At 36.4% G+C, this 18,178-nt stretch overlaps 1 protein-coding gene across 1 annotated transcript in view; it reads right to left on the reverse strand.

The window, feature by feature from the left end:
* Window positions 1-205: 205 nt before the first annotated feature.
* The window catches only part of galnt9 (polypeptide N-acetylgalactosaminyltransferase 9), a 186,438-nt gene continuing 168,465 nt past the window's right edge, over window positions 206-18,178 (reverse strand). The window contains exons 9-11 of the mRNA XM_056457466.1: window positions 16,096-16,191; window positions 5,183-5,350; window positions 206-1,063 (exon numbers count right to left, since the gene is read on the reverse strand). Coding sequence (XP_056313441.1) covers window positions 917-1,063; window positions 5,183-5,350; window positions 16,096-16,191 — 411 coding nt within the window. The 3' untranslated portion in view covers window positions 206-916. The remainder of the gene's footprint in view (window positions 1,064-5,182; window positions 5,351-16,095; window positions 16,192-18,178) is intronic.

An 18,178-nucleotide genomic window follows, 5' to 3' on the forward strand; every position in this document is an offset into this window, starting at 1 on the left:
ATGATAAAATGGAATGTTCCCTTAATATTTAATAAGCTTTTACATCCAGAACACAACTCTTCTAGGACACTAGCTACCCAGCTCCACATGTGATGTCATCAATGTTATATAGAAAACAATATTGCTTGTTTTTTAATCTCTTTCACATAAAACACATCACACAACATTGTAGAAAAGAGAAGAAAACTTGTATTTTATTGTTTTGATCTTCCTGGATTATCATGTTTGAAGTATTTTACAACGTGTTTTTTTTTCTACAATAAGACCTCTTAACATTATATTCATATTTTCATTAATTTAAAATCAAATATTTTGTACATGCTTAGGGAGGAACATTCCCTGGTCTGATGGCATAAAGATGGAGAAAGGCACATGAGTTCTTGAGTGAACACATTGTGTTGTGCATCAGCAATTAAGTCTGTAAATTAAAGAAAGAAAATACTCAATAGCTAAAAGAGCTGAAACTGGTGTCCGATTGAAGTCTATCCTACTTTCTGTTTTTGTAGCACTTAGGATACCCATTAAAGTTTCAATGTGGATATTCAATTATCCAAAGCAATTCACAGCCTGAAGAAATAAGTGTTGATATGGCAATTGATAAGTAATAAATCTCAAGACTTTGCTCAGTGGGCTTTGCAACTTTTGCTGCTTGTTTCTTTGTTTATCCTCAGCTCTTTCATCATTTCTCTCAGAATTTTCTCCCAAATCCGCTGGAAGTCTTTAAAGTGGAGCAAGTCTTTCTTTTGCTTTAGCTGCTCGCTCGACAGTAAATACGTCCAAAGACAATATTTCACCTTTGGACGTCTATATTGAGAGTGTTTTCCCCTGAAAGAGTTTCTTGCGTGAGTGAGTCTGAACCCCAGACTCTATGGCTGCTCTCCAGCTCAGGTTATTTAGTTTTCAGCTTGGATGTTTCTCAGTGTCTGGGGTGTTTTATCCAGTTCCGAATCATCCATTTCTGCCCTGAGCAGCGCTGGACCACCAATCGCAGGCCAAAGTTTGCATCTTTTGACATTTCAACCTCCAAACAGCGTCCCGTGTCTCGACTTATGATAGGGCCATTCTGAAAAAACAAAACAAAGATAATTGTAAATATACAGTATTTCACATCAAACACTAGATCAGTTAGTGTTCATTTCTTTTTTATATTCAATAAGAATGCTTAAAATGATTGTTTCAAGTGACATTAATTTTACATTAATTACAATTTACATATGTTGCAAAATATTTATATTTGAATTAAATGCTGGTTCATTTATTTATAGCACTTTTATTATTGTTTTCTTTTATTACTGCATTTCAGTTAAGTTTTATTTCACTAATTCATTTATTTTCCTTTGGCTTAGTCTCTTTATTCATCAGGGGTTGCCACAGCGGAATGAACCACCAACTAATCCTGCATATGTTTTACACAGTGGATGCCCTTCCAGCTGCAATCCAGTACTGGGAAACATCCAGAGTAGGGGTGTCAAAATTAATTGTTTCATCAGTGCACCCCGATGCAGATGTGAACAATTCGGTATCGTTCATTAATATATCATTCATTCATTCATTCATTCATTCATTTATTCATTTTCAACTGCTTTTCCGGGGCCGGGTCGCGGGGGCAGCAGTGTTAGGAGAGAACCCCAGACTTCCCTCTCCCCAGACACTTCCTCCAGCTCCTCTTGGTGGATCCCAAGGTGTTTCCAGGCCAGCCGAGAGACATAGTCCCTCCAGCATGTCCTGGGTCTTCCCCGAGGCCACCTCCCGGTGGGACATGCCTGGAACACCTCCCTAGGTAGGCGTCCAGGAGGCACATGCAACAGATACCCGAGCCACCTCAGCTGACTTCTCTCGATGTGGAGGAGCAGCAGCTTTACTCTGAGCTCCTCCCGGGTGACAGAGCTCCTCACCCTATCCATAAGGGTGCGCCCTGCCACCCTGTGAAGGAAACTCATCTCGGCCGCTTGCATCCGAGATTTTGTCCTTTCGGTCGTGACCCAAAGAGTAGAAATGCAGATTGACCGGTAAATCGAGAGCTTTGCCTTTCAACTCAGCTCCTTCTTTACCACATTGGACCACATTACTGCTGCCGCTGCACAAATCTGCCTGTCAATCTCATGTTTCATCCTTCCCTCACTCGTGAACAAAACCCCAAGATACTTAAACTCCTTCATCTGGGGTAAGGACTTTCCTCCATCCTGGAGATGGCAAACCACCTTGTTTTGGTGAAGCACCATGGCCTCGGATTTGGAGGTGCTGATTCTCATCCCACCCCGTCACACTCGGCAGCAAACTGCCCCAGTGCATGCTGAAGGTCTATGTTCGATGAAGCCAACAGAACAACATTGTCTGCGAATAACAGAGATGAGATCCTGTGGTCCCTGAACCAGACCCCCTCCAGCCCAAGGCTGCGCTTTGAAATTCTGTCCATAAAAATTATGAACAGAATTAGTGACAATGGGCAGCCCTGCCGGAGCCCAACATGCACTGGAACCAATTCTGACTTATTTCCGGCAATGTGAACCAAACTCCTGCTCTGTTCATACAGGATGAGGCATCCCTTAACAAAGTGCCTCTGACCCCATTCTCCCAGAGCACCCTCCACAGAATGCCTTCTCCAAGCTCACGAAACACATGTGGACTGGTTAGGCATACTTCCTTGAACCCTCGAGCACCCTGGTGAGGGTATAGAGCAGGTCTAGTGTACCACAGCCCGGACGAAAACCACAATGTTCCTCCTGGATCCTAGGTTCATTAATATATCATCACCGGTTTTTACATACTGACGTCATTTATTTTATAAGCGCTATGTCGCGGTAGAATACTGTTTAAACGACATGATGACGAGTAAATTAAATGCTCTAACTACTTAAAAAGCTTAAAAAGTCTTTCACTGACACTGAAGTACAGCAGAACCAAGAGACACTATTTCACTGCAAGGGAGAAAATGAAAGCTCTTTCTCTCTACCTCTGTTTCTCTCTCTCTCACTTTAGACATTTGAACTGCTGGCAAGTTTGTAAGATAATTTTTCGCTCCTCTATCGCTATTAAAATGATACTTGTACTTGTACAGCGAATTATTTTTTTTTATTTATTTTTTATTTATTTATTTTTTTTTTCTCCACAGCGTCTATCACAGATCAGCTATGATAGCTGCGCAATGTGCGTTTTATTAAGTGCATATATACTGTTACTGCGCATTCTTTAGTGTTCGCATCATTCATCGGTCAATAGTGCTGACAGTTTTAGAGCCAATCGCAGGCCTTTCTGTTGAGCATGTGAACACAATGACCAATAATAGGGATCTTAGAACATGCTCGACAATGCTCAAAAAGCGGAATATTATTTACATTAATTGATAAAGAACTACATGAAGTAAAGTAAAGTAAAGTAAAGTAAAGTAAAGTAAATGTGACACTAGACTGGAAGGCTGGTGTAATGCTGAATATCCAATTAATAATAGGACAAATTTACATTTTAAAATATAAACAAAACAGAAAAGAATAAATTAAATTCATAATAGTATTTCAAAATATGATTAATATTATGTTAATAATTTGTTAAGCACAAGTTATTTATTTAACCTCAAAATCATCTTACAGAACTTAATTTTTACTACCAAAATATGATATAGTGAATAGAGGTGATAGAAAAATAATAAAATGAAAAAGATATGATAAAGATTGAAAGACTGCAGTACTATGTCATTTTTGGGTCTAGGTTATAAAATGTAAATGTACAAATGGAATCAAACATATATAATGTCAAAGATGCCAAAAGGATAGAATATGTCTCATGTGAAGCTCATGTGTCTCATGTAAAAAGAAGAGATAAGTAAAGAAGAAATAAGTTTAAGTAATAAACGAATGATGTGTGTAATAATGGGGTGGGGGAAATAATAAGCCTGTGCTTCATCCAACTCCATTTCGTCCATGTTAAAGTTTATTTTTTGTTAAAGAAACATGAAACAAAAGCATGAAACAAAAATTTTTATGTATGATTTTTCTGTTTGAAATTAAATCAAATCAAATCAAATCAAATCAAATCAACCCGGACTGGGTCCACTACGAGGCATGAGAGGCCTAACACCACAAATAAATCAAAAACAAACAATCCAAAAAAAAAAAAAACAATGGCTGGAAGTGTAAAAAATTGTGTTATTTATTTAGGATGTGAAAATAATGTCCAGTGCAAATTGGATTTTTCAACACATTTCTAAACATATTAGTTTTAATAACTTATTTCTGATAACTGATTTATTTTCCCTAATATAAATGTAGTAAAATTATATTTAACTAGATATTTTTCAAGACAGTTCTTTACAGCCTAAAGTGACATTTAAAGACTTAACTAGGTTCGTTAGGTTAATTAGACAGGTTAGGGTATTGTATAACGGTGGTTTGTTCTGTAGACTATCAGAAAAAATATAGCTTAAAGGGGCTAATAATTCTGACCTTAAAATGGATTAAAAAAAATTAAAAACTGCTTTTATTTTAGCATTATTCTAGAAGCCAGAATTATTAGCTTCCCTGAATTATTAGCCCTGCTGTTTATTTTTCCCCAAATTTCTGTTTAACGGAGAGAAGATTTTTTTCAACACATTTCTAAACATAATAGTTTTAATAACTCATCTCTAATAACTGATTTATTATGTCTTTGCCATGATGACAGCACTTAATATTTTACTAGATATTTTTTAAGACACTTCTATACAGCTTAAAGTGACATTTAAAGGCTTAACTAGGTTAATTAGCTTAACTAGGCAGGTTAGGGCAATTAAGCAATTATTAATTATTGTATAATGATGTTAGATTGTTTATAAAAACAATACAAGGAATCAAATCCACAAACAAAATATAAACACGAATATATGCAACACAAAAAACTATCCACTCACAAAGGAATTGCTCATGACTCTGCCACAGCTCGCTTGCTATCCAGGTAAACTGATACTTTAGATATAAAACATATCTTAGCTGTGCTTTTTGAATACAATGCATTTTTAAACATCTATTATCTCTTTATTTCGCATCTATTTAGCATTTTTATTTATGAATTTATTTCAATTTACTTCATATTAATAATGAATTTATTTGATTTATACATTTTCACACACAAAGAATGACTTCAACGAGTGGATGATGAAATATTAATATGAAGCAACATTTAGCAAGCTAATAAACAAACAGTTTTGTACCTGAGTAAAATCCCAGAGCCTCTGGGATGACCGGGTGACAGAATCACATTTTTTCAAGCTTGGAGTCCTTCCTCTTCCGTCATCCACCAGGCATTTTGTGTCAGGCAGAAACGTAGTCGACCCCAGGGGTCCTAACTGCAATAAGCCCTCAGTGGTGTATCTTGCCAGCTGAAATGAAACATCACAGGACATTTCTGATGTTATAAAATGAAACAGAAGATCTATAGAAGAAATAGCTTAAAGGGGTAGTTCACACACAAATTAAAATTCTGTTGTCACTTCTCTACTTGTTCCAAACCTGTTTGAATTCCTCTTCTTCAACACAAAAGGATATTTTTTTGAAGAATGTAAGAAACCAATCAACGTAGTTAAGTCAATTACTTATTCTATACAATGAAAGTCAATGACAACAGCAACATTCTTCAAAATATCATATTTTTGTGGTAAATAGTACAATATAACATAAAAGAAACTCATTTTTTGTGAACTACAGTATCTTTAAAGGAATAGTTCACCCACAAATCCTATTTTGTTTCCCTCCTACCATCTTTTGTCTTTTTTTCTTCTATGCAAAACAAAATAAAGTATGTTTTATATCAAATTTATAAACAAAAACTGTTACAACATGTTAAAAAAGTATATTTTTATGTTCTAAACTAACCACAACTTCTTTTACAGTGTACACCATTCATAATTTATCCACATTTCTAGGTTATGCTTTAGTTTTGAACACTCATGGAAAATTGATATCTTTGGCCTTTATTCAGATATACTGTTGTTAGGTGATATAAATATTTAAGCATATGGTGTTTTTGCACTTTGAGTGTGTAAAACCTTTGTACGTATCTACAGTATGTTCCAAATGATTCATTTGCGGTAACAGAAGTAAAAATTGAAGAACAAACTGGAGAATGGCTGTGAATCAAATACAAAGAGAATCCATGAAATATTAATAACCGATGATACTGCAGTCTGCACTTTATTTCTAGTGATATTTTTGTTTTTCTAAATTTCTAGTTTTCTCCTCTTCTCAGTACAACATAGTGTATTTTATCATATTTTGATGTCTCCATTAAACTTGTAGGTTAATTAAAAGCAAATATTGTGTCCTGTAGGTTTCTCCACCAGGCATCCCTATTGACTAGTACTACTACTCCCAGCGGGCACATTAATATCTAAACATCATCAGAACACATCAAAAATGTAAATCAATTTTATGTCAATTGACTACAGTGCTGTAATAGATGTTTTTACATGTTTTTTACACCAATGATGGATGTCAATGTAAAGTAATGTTGACAGCAAGGCAGTTTACATCCATTGTAGGGAGGATGCAACGTTAACTTAATTTGTAAATGACTAAAACATTTCTTATATTGGTATTTTGGTAGTCAAAAGAGCATCGATGAGTGGATGTCAAATAAACATCAACATTTTGACATCAAGTTGATGTGCATTTGTTATGCTTTTTTTGATGTGCCAGCTGGGCTGTATGCATCTACAACACACACAAAACTGTCATAACAGTTTCATTATAAATACATCATCTGTCAATTTAACAATGAATTGCTTGCTGAAGCTTAACAATATTGCTCTATACAAGCTCAGTGGGAATATGTGCACAGGGCTACCTTTAAGAACTGAGAAACATGTGCTCGTGGATACATATGGCTGCATTTTTTTGTGTAAAACGAATGCTACAGGGTGATGCCGCTGACTGCTTACCTCCGTATGGAGGGCTTTTCTGGCATAGCTACTGCTCGGTAGCTCACCATAAACTGGGACTACATTTACATGGACATCAGTAATCAAGTTATTTGCCTTAATCTAAATAAGACAATAATATGATGAAGGTGTTTGTCATGAGTTGCTTTTTGAATGTTCCTTTCATGATCCCGTTTTAGATGCTATATCACATAGATCGATTAAAGTCACTGCGTTACCACGCTATTCACATTTCCTCCAGAGTTTCATGTAATTTTGGGTGTTTCATTTGTAATTTGTCGACTTTAACTGCAGTTTGGCACTTTCATTTTCATTCAGGAACATTTCATGCTAAGATATTGGATGCCAGTATGAACTGCTGGAAGAGTGTTGTTGAAATGGAATTTGATAGCACACGCCTATGGGTAAAAACCTCCCCATTTCACGATGCAGGTGTCTGTGGTCCTTCACTGACTCGGTGGGTGCAGAGAATAGTGTCAAACAGCTTTGTGTGTATAAACTCTCCTGTCACAAAATGCAGCGAAATCCTATACGACGCTAATAGTTTGATTGCAGTGTTTACATGTCTGTAATGAACTTCAATAATGTCACTAAAATCATCATACTCATGTCTTAATTCCATTTCTGATTAGCTCAATTATAACCTTAAGCAGATTAAATTAATCAAAAATCACTGTTTACATGGTAGACTCTTAATCAGAGTATTGTCTTAATCATATTAAAATCGGATTATCGGTGTCCATATAAACGTACTCAGTGTTGGATTTGGGACATGGATTGGAGTGAACCAAGGATCAAGTCTGGTGAAGCACCATTCCAGAAACCAGGTAAAACGAAACCCAAAAAAGCAATGTGCAATCATAGCAAAAGCACACAGCCACTATAGCTTTCTTTTCTAGTTTGCTTTTGAAAACAGTTGTTATCAAGCTGATATATTATGCACAACAAGCAAACAGGCTTCTCTTATAGATGTGCATGAGAAAGATGTTGAAATTGGCAGAAATGTACATAGCAGCCTCTTGTGGCTTTTTAAGAAATGGCACATATGAGAAAATGTGCCCCAGTAAGGTGTTTAAGATTGATGGGTGGCCTCTAGTGGATTTTTGAAAACAAAAACTGCAAGAAGACATAGGCCAGAGTGCGCATTTCTAGGTTCTCAAAAATGTAGCCCTGGGCACATATTCCCAATGATGCATTCTTAACTGCTGTTTTCTCACTGCTGTTATTTTTGTGTATATTATTTTATTAAGAGGAAAGTGCACAGCACATATTTATGTATTCATGTTTCACTCTCAACAGTGTGGACAAGTCTGTTTAGTATCAGTATATAACCGCAAAGCTATTTCCAACTTTTATTCAAAGAACGAAAAGCAACTTTGCTATGAATATATCAGATCAGATTCCAATTCATTATCGCATGAGTGTTTCTGGCTGCAGTTCACTTAATGGCCACCGGTGTCACCAATAACATGCATTTTTTATTCTACATTTAACTTCAATTGGAACTCTCAAATATTAGACATTACTTAGCAGTATGATTAAGCCCACCATAACAGCGAAACGTACTATCCAGAGAGATGGAAGTCTAGATAGCAGCTATCTATTACAGTAAGTACATGGCACTAAATATCACAGGTCAATAATTTAGCTGAAAGTCAATCTCTCAGATATCAGATCCCAAGGTCGGTGCATCACAATGAAGTACAAGCTGACATTCAATGAAAATCAAGCTTGCTCTATTGAGTAAAGCTAATCTATAGAACTGAGGGTAATTGTCCAGTGACCAAGGTGAAAACAGTAGTAGGACAATAGAGTGAGCTCATCTTCATGCATACTGTAACCTGATTCTGTTCTCGCAGTGGTCATGCATTCACTTCGGTGATGTACCGCACACAGACACTCACAGAGGACACCATAACAAAGGGCTTTCATTAAAAAGATGAGAAGAAAGAGACGGCACGCTGTTTGAACAGGCTTGACAAGCAAAACGACGAGAGAAAAATAATTATCAACACTTTTATCCCAAGATCATCAAATAAAGCAATCATTTTTACAAGAAAAAATCGGGCTTTGAAAAGCTTTCACTGAAAATGTTTGGAAATCTTATTCTGAAAAAAAAGTTTTCTTTTTCTTTTTATTCCTAGAAATTCAGTATATTTTATACTTATGAAGTATATTCACCTTCATCTTCAGATTTTTTGGTCACTAGGGTGACATTGAATAGTTATGTTTTCCCCCTTCAGACCCTGTGTCTATTACAATGGACATTACATGTCAGCCCATGTTTTTTGTGGTTCCTGAGCATGTCTTTACAGCCTGCAGTCCATCAGAGTTGACAATAGTCTACTAGCTGAAAAGCTGCATGGCATCTCTTCACTTACAGACGTAAGCCACATTTACAATGTTTTTATTCAGATTTGTTTATGTTTGCCAATATTTCATAGATTGTATGCAAAAAGTGAGATTACACTTACTAATTAAAGTTCAAAATCTTTTGTAACATGGCAAGCTTTTGATCGAGACTTTTTCAAATATGTCTGTCCATTAGGATGTACTATGGGCTCAAAATTTGTTACTGAAAATAAGGCCCGATTCCCATTCTACCACTTACCCTTATCCCAATTTTCTTTAGCTTTAAGGCAGAGTGCTAAGGGGAAGAGATAGATGAATCCCCTTGAAACAGAGATTTTTCAGGACAACACTCGAAACCAAGGGATAAGAAAATTTGCCAGAATACACCATCTACAACAGCAGCATGACTACACATAGAAGTCAGGAGATACACAAATTAGTATTTTTTGTCGTTATTACGAATTTTTACAACAAACAGTGAATTTTAAAGTACAAATGTTACAATCTTAATGTTTGTGATTTTAAAAATGATTTTCAAGATTATACCAGCAATTATCTATGGTTTTTTATTGTGTTTTATGTTGGTATAATGTTCGGGAAGTACAACTGTTCTGACCTGATGTCCACAGAAATGGACAAAATATATATATACTTAAAGGTTGTTGAATTTTTATTATTATAATTTGGTCTCATTAACAGGAGCCTCAAGAACTGTGGAAATATAATTTTACATTTCTCAGAAACTTGAAACATAATTCGGGTCTGAAGGGGCTCGTCAAACAACAACAGGACACAGCAAATTTTATTCTTCTTGACTTTGTGGCTGTACATGACAACGACAAGATTTGTTTGAGCTTGGGTCAACCATGGCTCATTATTATATGCATATAGTATTACGATGTAATGTCTCGGCTTTGTATTTAAAACAAGCTGGTTCATTGTTTTCATTCTGCGAGTGACATTTCTCTGTAAACCAATAGCCTTCAGCTGCGCGTCTAGCTGCACCTCATGGTACCCTTTATGCCTGCTTGGTACCCTTTGTAAAGGGTTATCAAAAAGTGGTATGGTTTGCTTTTAGGTACCTTTTGAAAGTGTAAACAGCCATAAAAGAATACCGAACCGTACCATACTATACCACTCTGTGGAAATAGGGCCATTAAAGCAGCATGTGCTACCCTCTGTATGTCTTCGCCATGTGTCGCAAAATACTTTTTTCCCCTTTCTTATTTTTCTCATAAGTTATTTACATGGTCGAGCTTAGTAAGTGTGTGTTTAATTTGGTATTATTATTATTTCACTTGGAATAGTTGACGTCAAGTGTTGCAGAACTAAATTGTGGATCCGCTGGTGCCATTTCAGCTGCGTTGATGGCTGCAAAAGTTGGAAATTCTATTTAACCGCCAACGGAAGTGTCAGCCAATCAGATCACTTTATGCAAATACCCCAGCTTGGACAGTTGTCTATTGCGGACTAATTACATTGGCTACTATGACGATAACAGCTCCAATTTCAGACATGCCCTCCGTCAAGCGTTGACGCTGAAGCCCTGTGTGAATTGGCCGTTATTTTACTTCCCTCTTGAGGTTTGTTTCCAATTTTTTTTATTTCCCTTTCCTTGTATCTCTTGTGTAGTTTTGCAAATATGTATATATTTTGATGGTTGGTTATTTCTTTATTATTTCTTTTGTGCTATTGTTCATAGCAGCTAAACTCAGAAAGTCGTAAGGAAAATCATTCCAAATTCATATTGTTATATTATTTTAGCTCTTTTCCAAACTCTGAGCCGTAGTGGGGCAGCAATAAATATGCTTCAGATTGCAAACAATATTTGTTGTAATAATTAAAATAAATATTAATAATAAAGAATAACAATAACAACAATGTAAACCAATTTTTAAAGTTGCATGAAAACAAAAGGTCACACTTTTTATTTTATTGTACAGTTTGTGCCATTAACAAACCATTTAGCTCAACAAACTACTAATTACCTGCTCATAGTTATTAAGGTAGTAGTTTGGTTTAGGTATATTGGCTAGGATTAGAGATCTAAACTTTATAAGTGCTAATAAACAGTGCTAATAATAAGTGCTAATAAACAGTTAATATCTTAATAAAAGGCAGGTAATAATTCAGTAGTGCTGTAAATGGTGTGAATTGTTACTTAAACTAAACAAAAAAATAATAATTGTGCAAAATTGTTGCAAACAATTTAGATGGGTCGAATTTAAATAAACAAATGAAATATAGTAATCTTCAACTTAATTTGTTTTTTTAAATTCAGCACAAATAAATTGTTTACAACCACGTAACAAAAAACATTGAGTACATCCCTATGAATATTTTTTAAGTGTAAATTGTTACCAAACAAGAATATTTAGAGTATGTTTTATATGAAAATACTATGTTTTACTTGTGTTTTCTTTGTACTTATTTATTTCAATACACTTTCTAGGCCTTTAATGACATAGAGACCATGATTCATTTCTGTTTTCAATTTGTCAGACAAAGAGAATGAAGGTGAAAAAAAATTAAGCTTAGCTGTATCATGTAAAACCAGCTTTTATTATGTTTCAACCATACAATAGGAATATACTTCGATTGCTTTATTTCCTTCAGGCCTGGATTATGCACTAAGACTCTAAAAGATTTATGAAGGAGAAAAAGACAGGGCAGGGAAAGACAGATTGTACTTTAAACTGTTGAAAGGATCATGTCTCTATTGTGCGTGGATGACAATGGAAAGGTCACATCATGCTGTCAAAGGTCAAAGCGCGGTAGGTGAACAGTTTGATTATTCCACATCCGTTTAATCCCAACCAATACAAATGTCAGATGTCAAAGCCACATAAACTGATGACTTAAAAGCACTATTTTAAAAAGGACGCAGTTATGAAAGGAAACCGAGATACAATCGACAGGTAATTTCAACCTAAGCTGCTCTCTGTCTGCGGGGCACTGTGAAATAAATGTACATTGGGGTTGGCAAAATTTGCCTCAATTACAAATCTCATTTAATTCTTGCAATTCACATCAATATGCACTGCTGAATATTATGCTTTTTTGTCCCCCTTCAGACAGCTGAGTATGCCAGTCTTGATTTAGTAATTTATCCTTGCAAACGTGACATGTTCTTGGCTCCCTGTCCTTGCATTTGCCAGTAACAAGATTTTTGCTGTCTGCTTGGGTTACAAAAGTAATGTGAATGCATGAAGATTGAGAGCTAGACTGATGGGAACAGAATATAACTAAACATGTCCCACTCAATATCTATTGTGGTTAAGACCTTGTGTAAATGTACTATTAAGAAATTAACCTATGAAGACACAAGGAAATATGAGTCATGCATGCAGTGACTCAAAAATTAGATTACACACTTACCAGCCACTTTATTAGGTACACCTTACAAGTACCGAGTTGGACCCCCTTTTGCCTTCAGAACTGCCTTACGTCATTGCAAAGATTCAACAAGGTACTGGAAATATTACTCAGAGATTTTGGTCCATATTGACGTGACAGCATCATGCAGTTGCTGCACATCCATGATGCGAATCTCCCGTTCCACCACATCCAAAAGGTGCTCTATTGGATTGAGCTCTGTTGACTGTGGAGGCCATTTGAGTACAGTGAACTCATAGACATGTTCAAGAAACCAGTCTGAGATGATTCACGCTTTATGACATGGCGTGTTATCCTGCTGGAAGTAGCCATCAGAAGATGGGTACACTGTGGTCATAAAGGGATGGACATGGTCAGCAACAATACTCAGGTAGGCTGTGGCATTGACACAGTGCTCAGTTGGTTCTAATGTGCCCAAAGTGTGCCAGGACAATATCCCCCACACCATTACACCCCCACAACCAGCCTGAACTGTTAAGAACAGTTTCCTGTTCTTAGCTGACATGTGTGGTCTTCTGCTGCTGTATCCCATCTGCCTCAAGGTTGTGCATTCAGAGATGCTCTTCTGCATACCTCGGTTGAAATGAGTGGTTATTTGAGTTACTGTTCCCTTTCTATCAGCTTGAACCAGTCTGGCCATTCTCCTCTGACATCTGGCTTCAACAATTTGCGCCCACAGAACTGCCACTCACTGGATATTTTCTCTTTTTCAGACCATTCTCTGAAAACCCTAGAGATGGTTGTGTGTGAAAATCCCAGTAGATCAGTACTTTTCGAAATACTCAGACCAGCCTATCTAGCACCAACAACCATACCCCGTTCAAAGTCACTTAAATCACCTTTCTTCCCCATGTGATTGGCTGATTAGAAATTTGCATTACCAAGCAGTTAAACAGGTGTACCTAATAAAGTGGCCGGTAAGTGTATATACTCAGCACTGTTGCATGCAGTTAGTAAAGTTCATTCAATCATTTTCTCTTCTAGTCCCTTTATAATCCAGGATCGCCACAGCTGTATGAACCACCAACTTATCCAGCACGTTTTTACGGAGCGCATGCCCTTCCAGCCGCAACCCATCTCTGGGAAACATCCACACACACTCATTCACTACGGACAATTTAGCCTACCAATTCACCTGTACCGCATGTCTTTGGACTGTGGGGGAAACCTGAGCACCTGGACGAAACCCACATGAACGCAGGGTGAACATGCAAACTCCACACAGAAACGGCAACTGACTCAGGCGAGGCTCGAACCAGCGACCTTCTTGCTGTGAGGCGACAGCACTACCTACTGCGCCACTGCGTCGCCTCACTTGGTAAAGTGAAATATTTATTATTTGAATTATTTCAAAAATACAGTAAGAACAGTAAAATTGTGAAACATCATTGAAAAGAGCTGCTTTTGAATATATTTTAAAAATGTAATTTATACTTATGAAAGTCACTACTCCAGTCTCCATTGTCACATAATCTTTTGGAAATGATGCTATATAATACAAGTGCCTGTTAGACACTGTTATTGGATGCAGAATGAAACGGTTAAAAAAACATTCAAACTTTTGATTTTAGACTATTATAATTGGAGCATTTATAAAGAAGGCACGGCTAAATATACATAAAAGCCTAATAACCCAAAACCAAAACTCTGATCTCTAAATTTGATGTGTTTTTGAAGAAGCAAAGCAGACCCAGTTTTACTGAGATTGGCCAATAGGTGGCACTTCAAGTTATGTAAAGGTCAAATTCTATACTGTATTTTCAAATAATATAAAATCACTAAAATGGCTACCAATGGTCTTTTCATAACGGATTTATGGTAATAGATTTAATAATAAATAATACATACTTAATTAATATATGGCTATAGATAAGTAAATACATAAATAAATATGGCTAATGGCCTTAAAATCTTTACATGAACCTTAATAATTGCTGCTTGCACATATATTTATGATGTATGTAAGAAATTAAGCACTATTAATATTATATAAATACTATTATTTTAACATTTGTCCAGTGACTGGCGATGTAAAATAGTCTTGAGCTTAAAGCTTAAATAATTATTGTTTTGTACTATCTGTTGAATAAACTGTAGCCCTTAAGTTTTATATACTCTCGCTGAACCCCCTGCATGAGTTTTTTTTAACGTGACCATTTTTTAGAATACATCACTCCAAAATTTTTTTCCGCAGATGATTCAAGCATATATTGTTTTTGTTTCTCTTTTTCTCAAATATTGACAAATGTTCTAATTATATAGTAAAAATCTGATATTCTGATTCTCAAGTGTGTATAAGAACATATAATCATTTTCCTTCGGCTTAGTCCCATATTTATCAAGGGTTGCCACAGGGGAATGAACCGCCATCTATTCCAGCATATGTTTCACACAGCGGATGCCCTTCCAGCCACAACTCTGGAAAACACCCAGTTAACCCAATTTAACTATAGCCCACGTCTTTGAACTATGGGGAAAACATGGCAATACATGGAGAACATGCAAACTCCACACAGAATGCCAACTGGCCCAGCCGGGACTCGAACCAGCGACCTTCTTGCTGTGAGGTGACAGTGTTAACCACTGAGCCACTGTATAAGAACATGCATTTCACAATTGAAAAATCTTAATAATGACCACATTATTTGATCCATGACAGGTAATGGAGGCCACTATGTTTGTAGATGTCAAAGTATTACAGTAAATTAATAAATAAATTATCAGCTTACGTCACACCACATTCAGTGTAAACATGAGCACCAATTTTAATGGATTCTTGTGTATTTAGTCATGCCACGTTGCTAGTGCCAGGTGTAAACATTGTGAAACCCCAGCCATATTGTTACCTGTTTATTAGTTCAGTTCTCCCACCTGTGCTCCCTTGTTTCTTTTCACGTTTGCTCTCCCATTTTTCTCATTGTCTTTTAAGTTCTGTGCCAGTTTTCACTGTTTCTGCTCATGTTTGGTGTTCTGTATCCAGCCCTTGCCTTCTTCCGCCATGCTGGCTTGGCTTTTCCATTTCATGGTGGTAATACATTGCTTTGTTTATTATTACTATTTGATCAGTCTCCCCATACAGTTTGATATTGCACGTGGATCTGGAAGCCATTTTGCATGACGTCACACTTAACAAGCAGATAAGAGCTATCATTATTAAGTAAACACCAACACTAATTAATAATAACTGAGCAGCAAATACATTTGAATGATTTTTGAATGATCATGTGACACCAAAGACTACACTAATGCTGCCGAAAATCTTGCATCTTCATCAATGAAACAGCTAATATTGGAAATTATAATTTCTAATATCATGATAATATTCCACAATATTACTAGGTAGCTTTATTTTTGATGAAATGCACGCAGACTTGGTTACCAGAAGAGACTTATCTTGTAAAACTATACAATATATAAGACTGTGAAAGGAAAACACTGACCTGCGATGACATGCCGTGACAAGGGTAGAGTATGGCCCTGTCATCCTCCTCTGAGCCCTGATCAAGACAGTAGCCGCTGGCTTTACTGTTTCGCACCTGAAAAATATGAACAATAATAAACACAGACAGCTAAATCATGCAGTGATGCAAAGTATCGGAGTAAATGTCATCAGTAACTGTACTTAATTATATATTTGTATCAATAATATTGTCCACTCCTACTTTTACTTCACCATATTTCTGATGAAGTGATAGTATTTTGTACTCTGTGCGCTATTAAGCCTTATTCGCACTACAAGTGACTCGCAGCGGGAAAATGAGAAGGGAGCTTTAATTTCATTGGAGAGTCACCACCTAGAGCGACAGGCACCTACAAAGTCGCTGCCAGTGTGAATGAGGCATTATGCATCCCAACATTCTCAGAAAAAAAGCTGTCATTGAGGCTGTATGCTTTAAAAAGACACTAATATGTACCGATTACATCATAAAGGCTGATTTATACTTTTGCATCGAGTGATTGATGTGACCCACGGCGCCTGCCTTGACCGTAGTCGTGCATTTATACTGCGTGCTGTTTGTGTTGCTCTGCAATAACACTCCTGAAAGGCTAGCTGGCAGTAGGTTTTAAAGTTCTTCTGTGTTGAGTTTCTTCACTGGTCTTCTGTTTTTTCTGAACACAACCCTAACGTACAAGTAGCTAAAACTCGTTCTTTCAGAGGTGGGAACTGCCGGACGTTCAACAACATTAATAATAAAGTAAACTCAAAACAACAGTCTCCATCTGGAGCTCCTTAACGGGACTCGACACTTGTAAACACTCGCTCCATCGGGTTCGAGCAGCTCTCGGTCCTGCCAACACTGGTCACAGCTACCAATGCTGACCAATCACAGAGCTTGCGCTAAGTGGCATTGCGACGTGTAGTTACACTTTTTGAGAGGTGCGACGTCGGCCACAGAATTAGACAGCTGAGTTTTACTATTATGGAATCCATTATACTGATTTATGAGATTGGTGGGAGTACCTTTAGCTTAGCTTCACATAGATTATTAAATCAGAAAAGACCATTAACATATCCCTTAAAAAATGTATACAAAAAAAATAATAATATTAAAAAAGAGTAAATTTTTCTATTTAATGCTTGACTATTCTTTAGTTACATTGAGTACTAAGACGGATGAAAAAGAAGAGTGTCAAGTTTAAGATTGGAAAAATATCTAAACTATTTTTTCGATACAAGATGCTAATGCAGGACAATGATTTATGCTAAGCTCAGCTAAATGTGCTTGTCTGAAAAGTGCTCAGAGATTGTGCTCAGAGAGGACAGGCTGAATGGATTAAAAAAATGGTTAATCTCAAGTGTTTAATAGTAAAGTACGCACTGTTCTTCTAGATTGTTTTATTTTGTTGATCTTAACAGAGCAAGGAAATTTTCACAGTATATCTGATAATATTTTTTTCTTCTGGAGAAAGTCTTATTTGTTTTATTTCGGCTAGAATAAAAGCAGTTTTTAATTTTTTAAAAAACATTTTAAGGTTAAAATTATTAGCCCCTTTAAGCTATATTTTTTCCAATAGTCTACAGAACAAATCATCGCTACACAATTTCCCTAATTACCCTAACCTGCCTAGTTACCTCAGTTAACCTTGTTAAGCCTTTGAATGTCACTTTAAGCTGTATAGAAGTGTCTTGAAAAATATCTAGTAAAATATTATTTACTGTCATCATGGCAAAGATAAAATAAATCAGTTATTAGAAATGAGTTATTAAAACTATTATGTTTAGAAATGTGCTGAAAAAATCTTCTCTCCGTTAAACAGAAATTGGTGAAACAGAGGGGCTAATAATTCAGGGGGGCTAATAATTTTGACTTCAACAGTATATGGCAATGCTGATGTGTTTGGCACAAATCTGCTACACTGCTGCTGCTTTGATCTATTATGGCAGAGCATGTACCGAGACCTGTGAATATATCTTCTGAGAGTATAACACGCTGCTGCTGCAAAAAATAAAACATATATAAACATAACCCCCAAAACAGATCTAAACACAGGTGGAGCTGGGGTGGAGGAGGGTCTCTGAAA

This window comes from Danio aesculapii, chromosome 5 (assembly GCF_903798145.1).
Source record: "Danio aesculapii chromosome 5, fDanAes4.1, whole genome shotgun sequence".
NCBI lineage: Eukaryota > Metazoa > Chordata > Actinopteri > Cypriniformes > Danionidae > Danio > Danio aesculapii.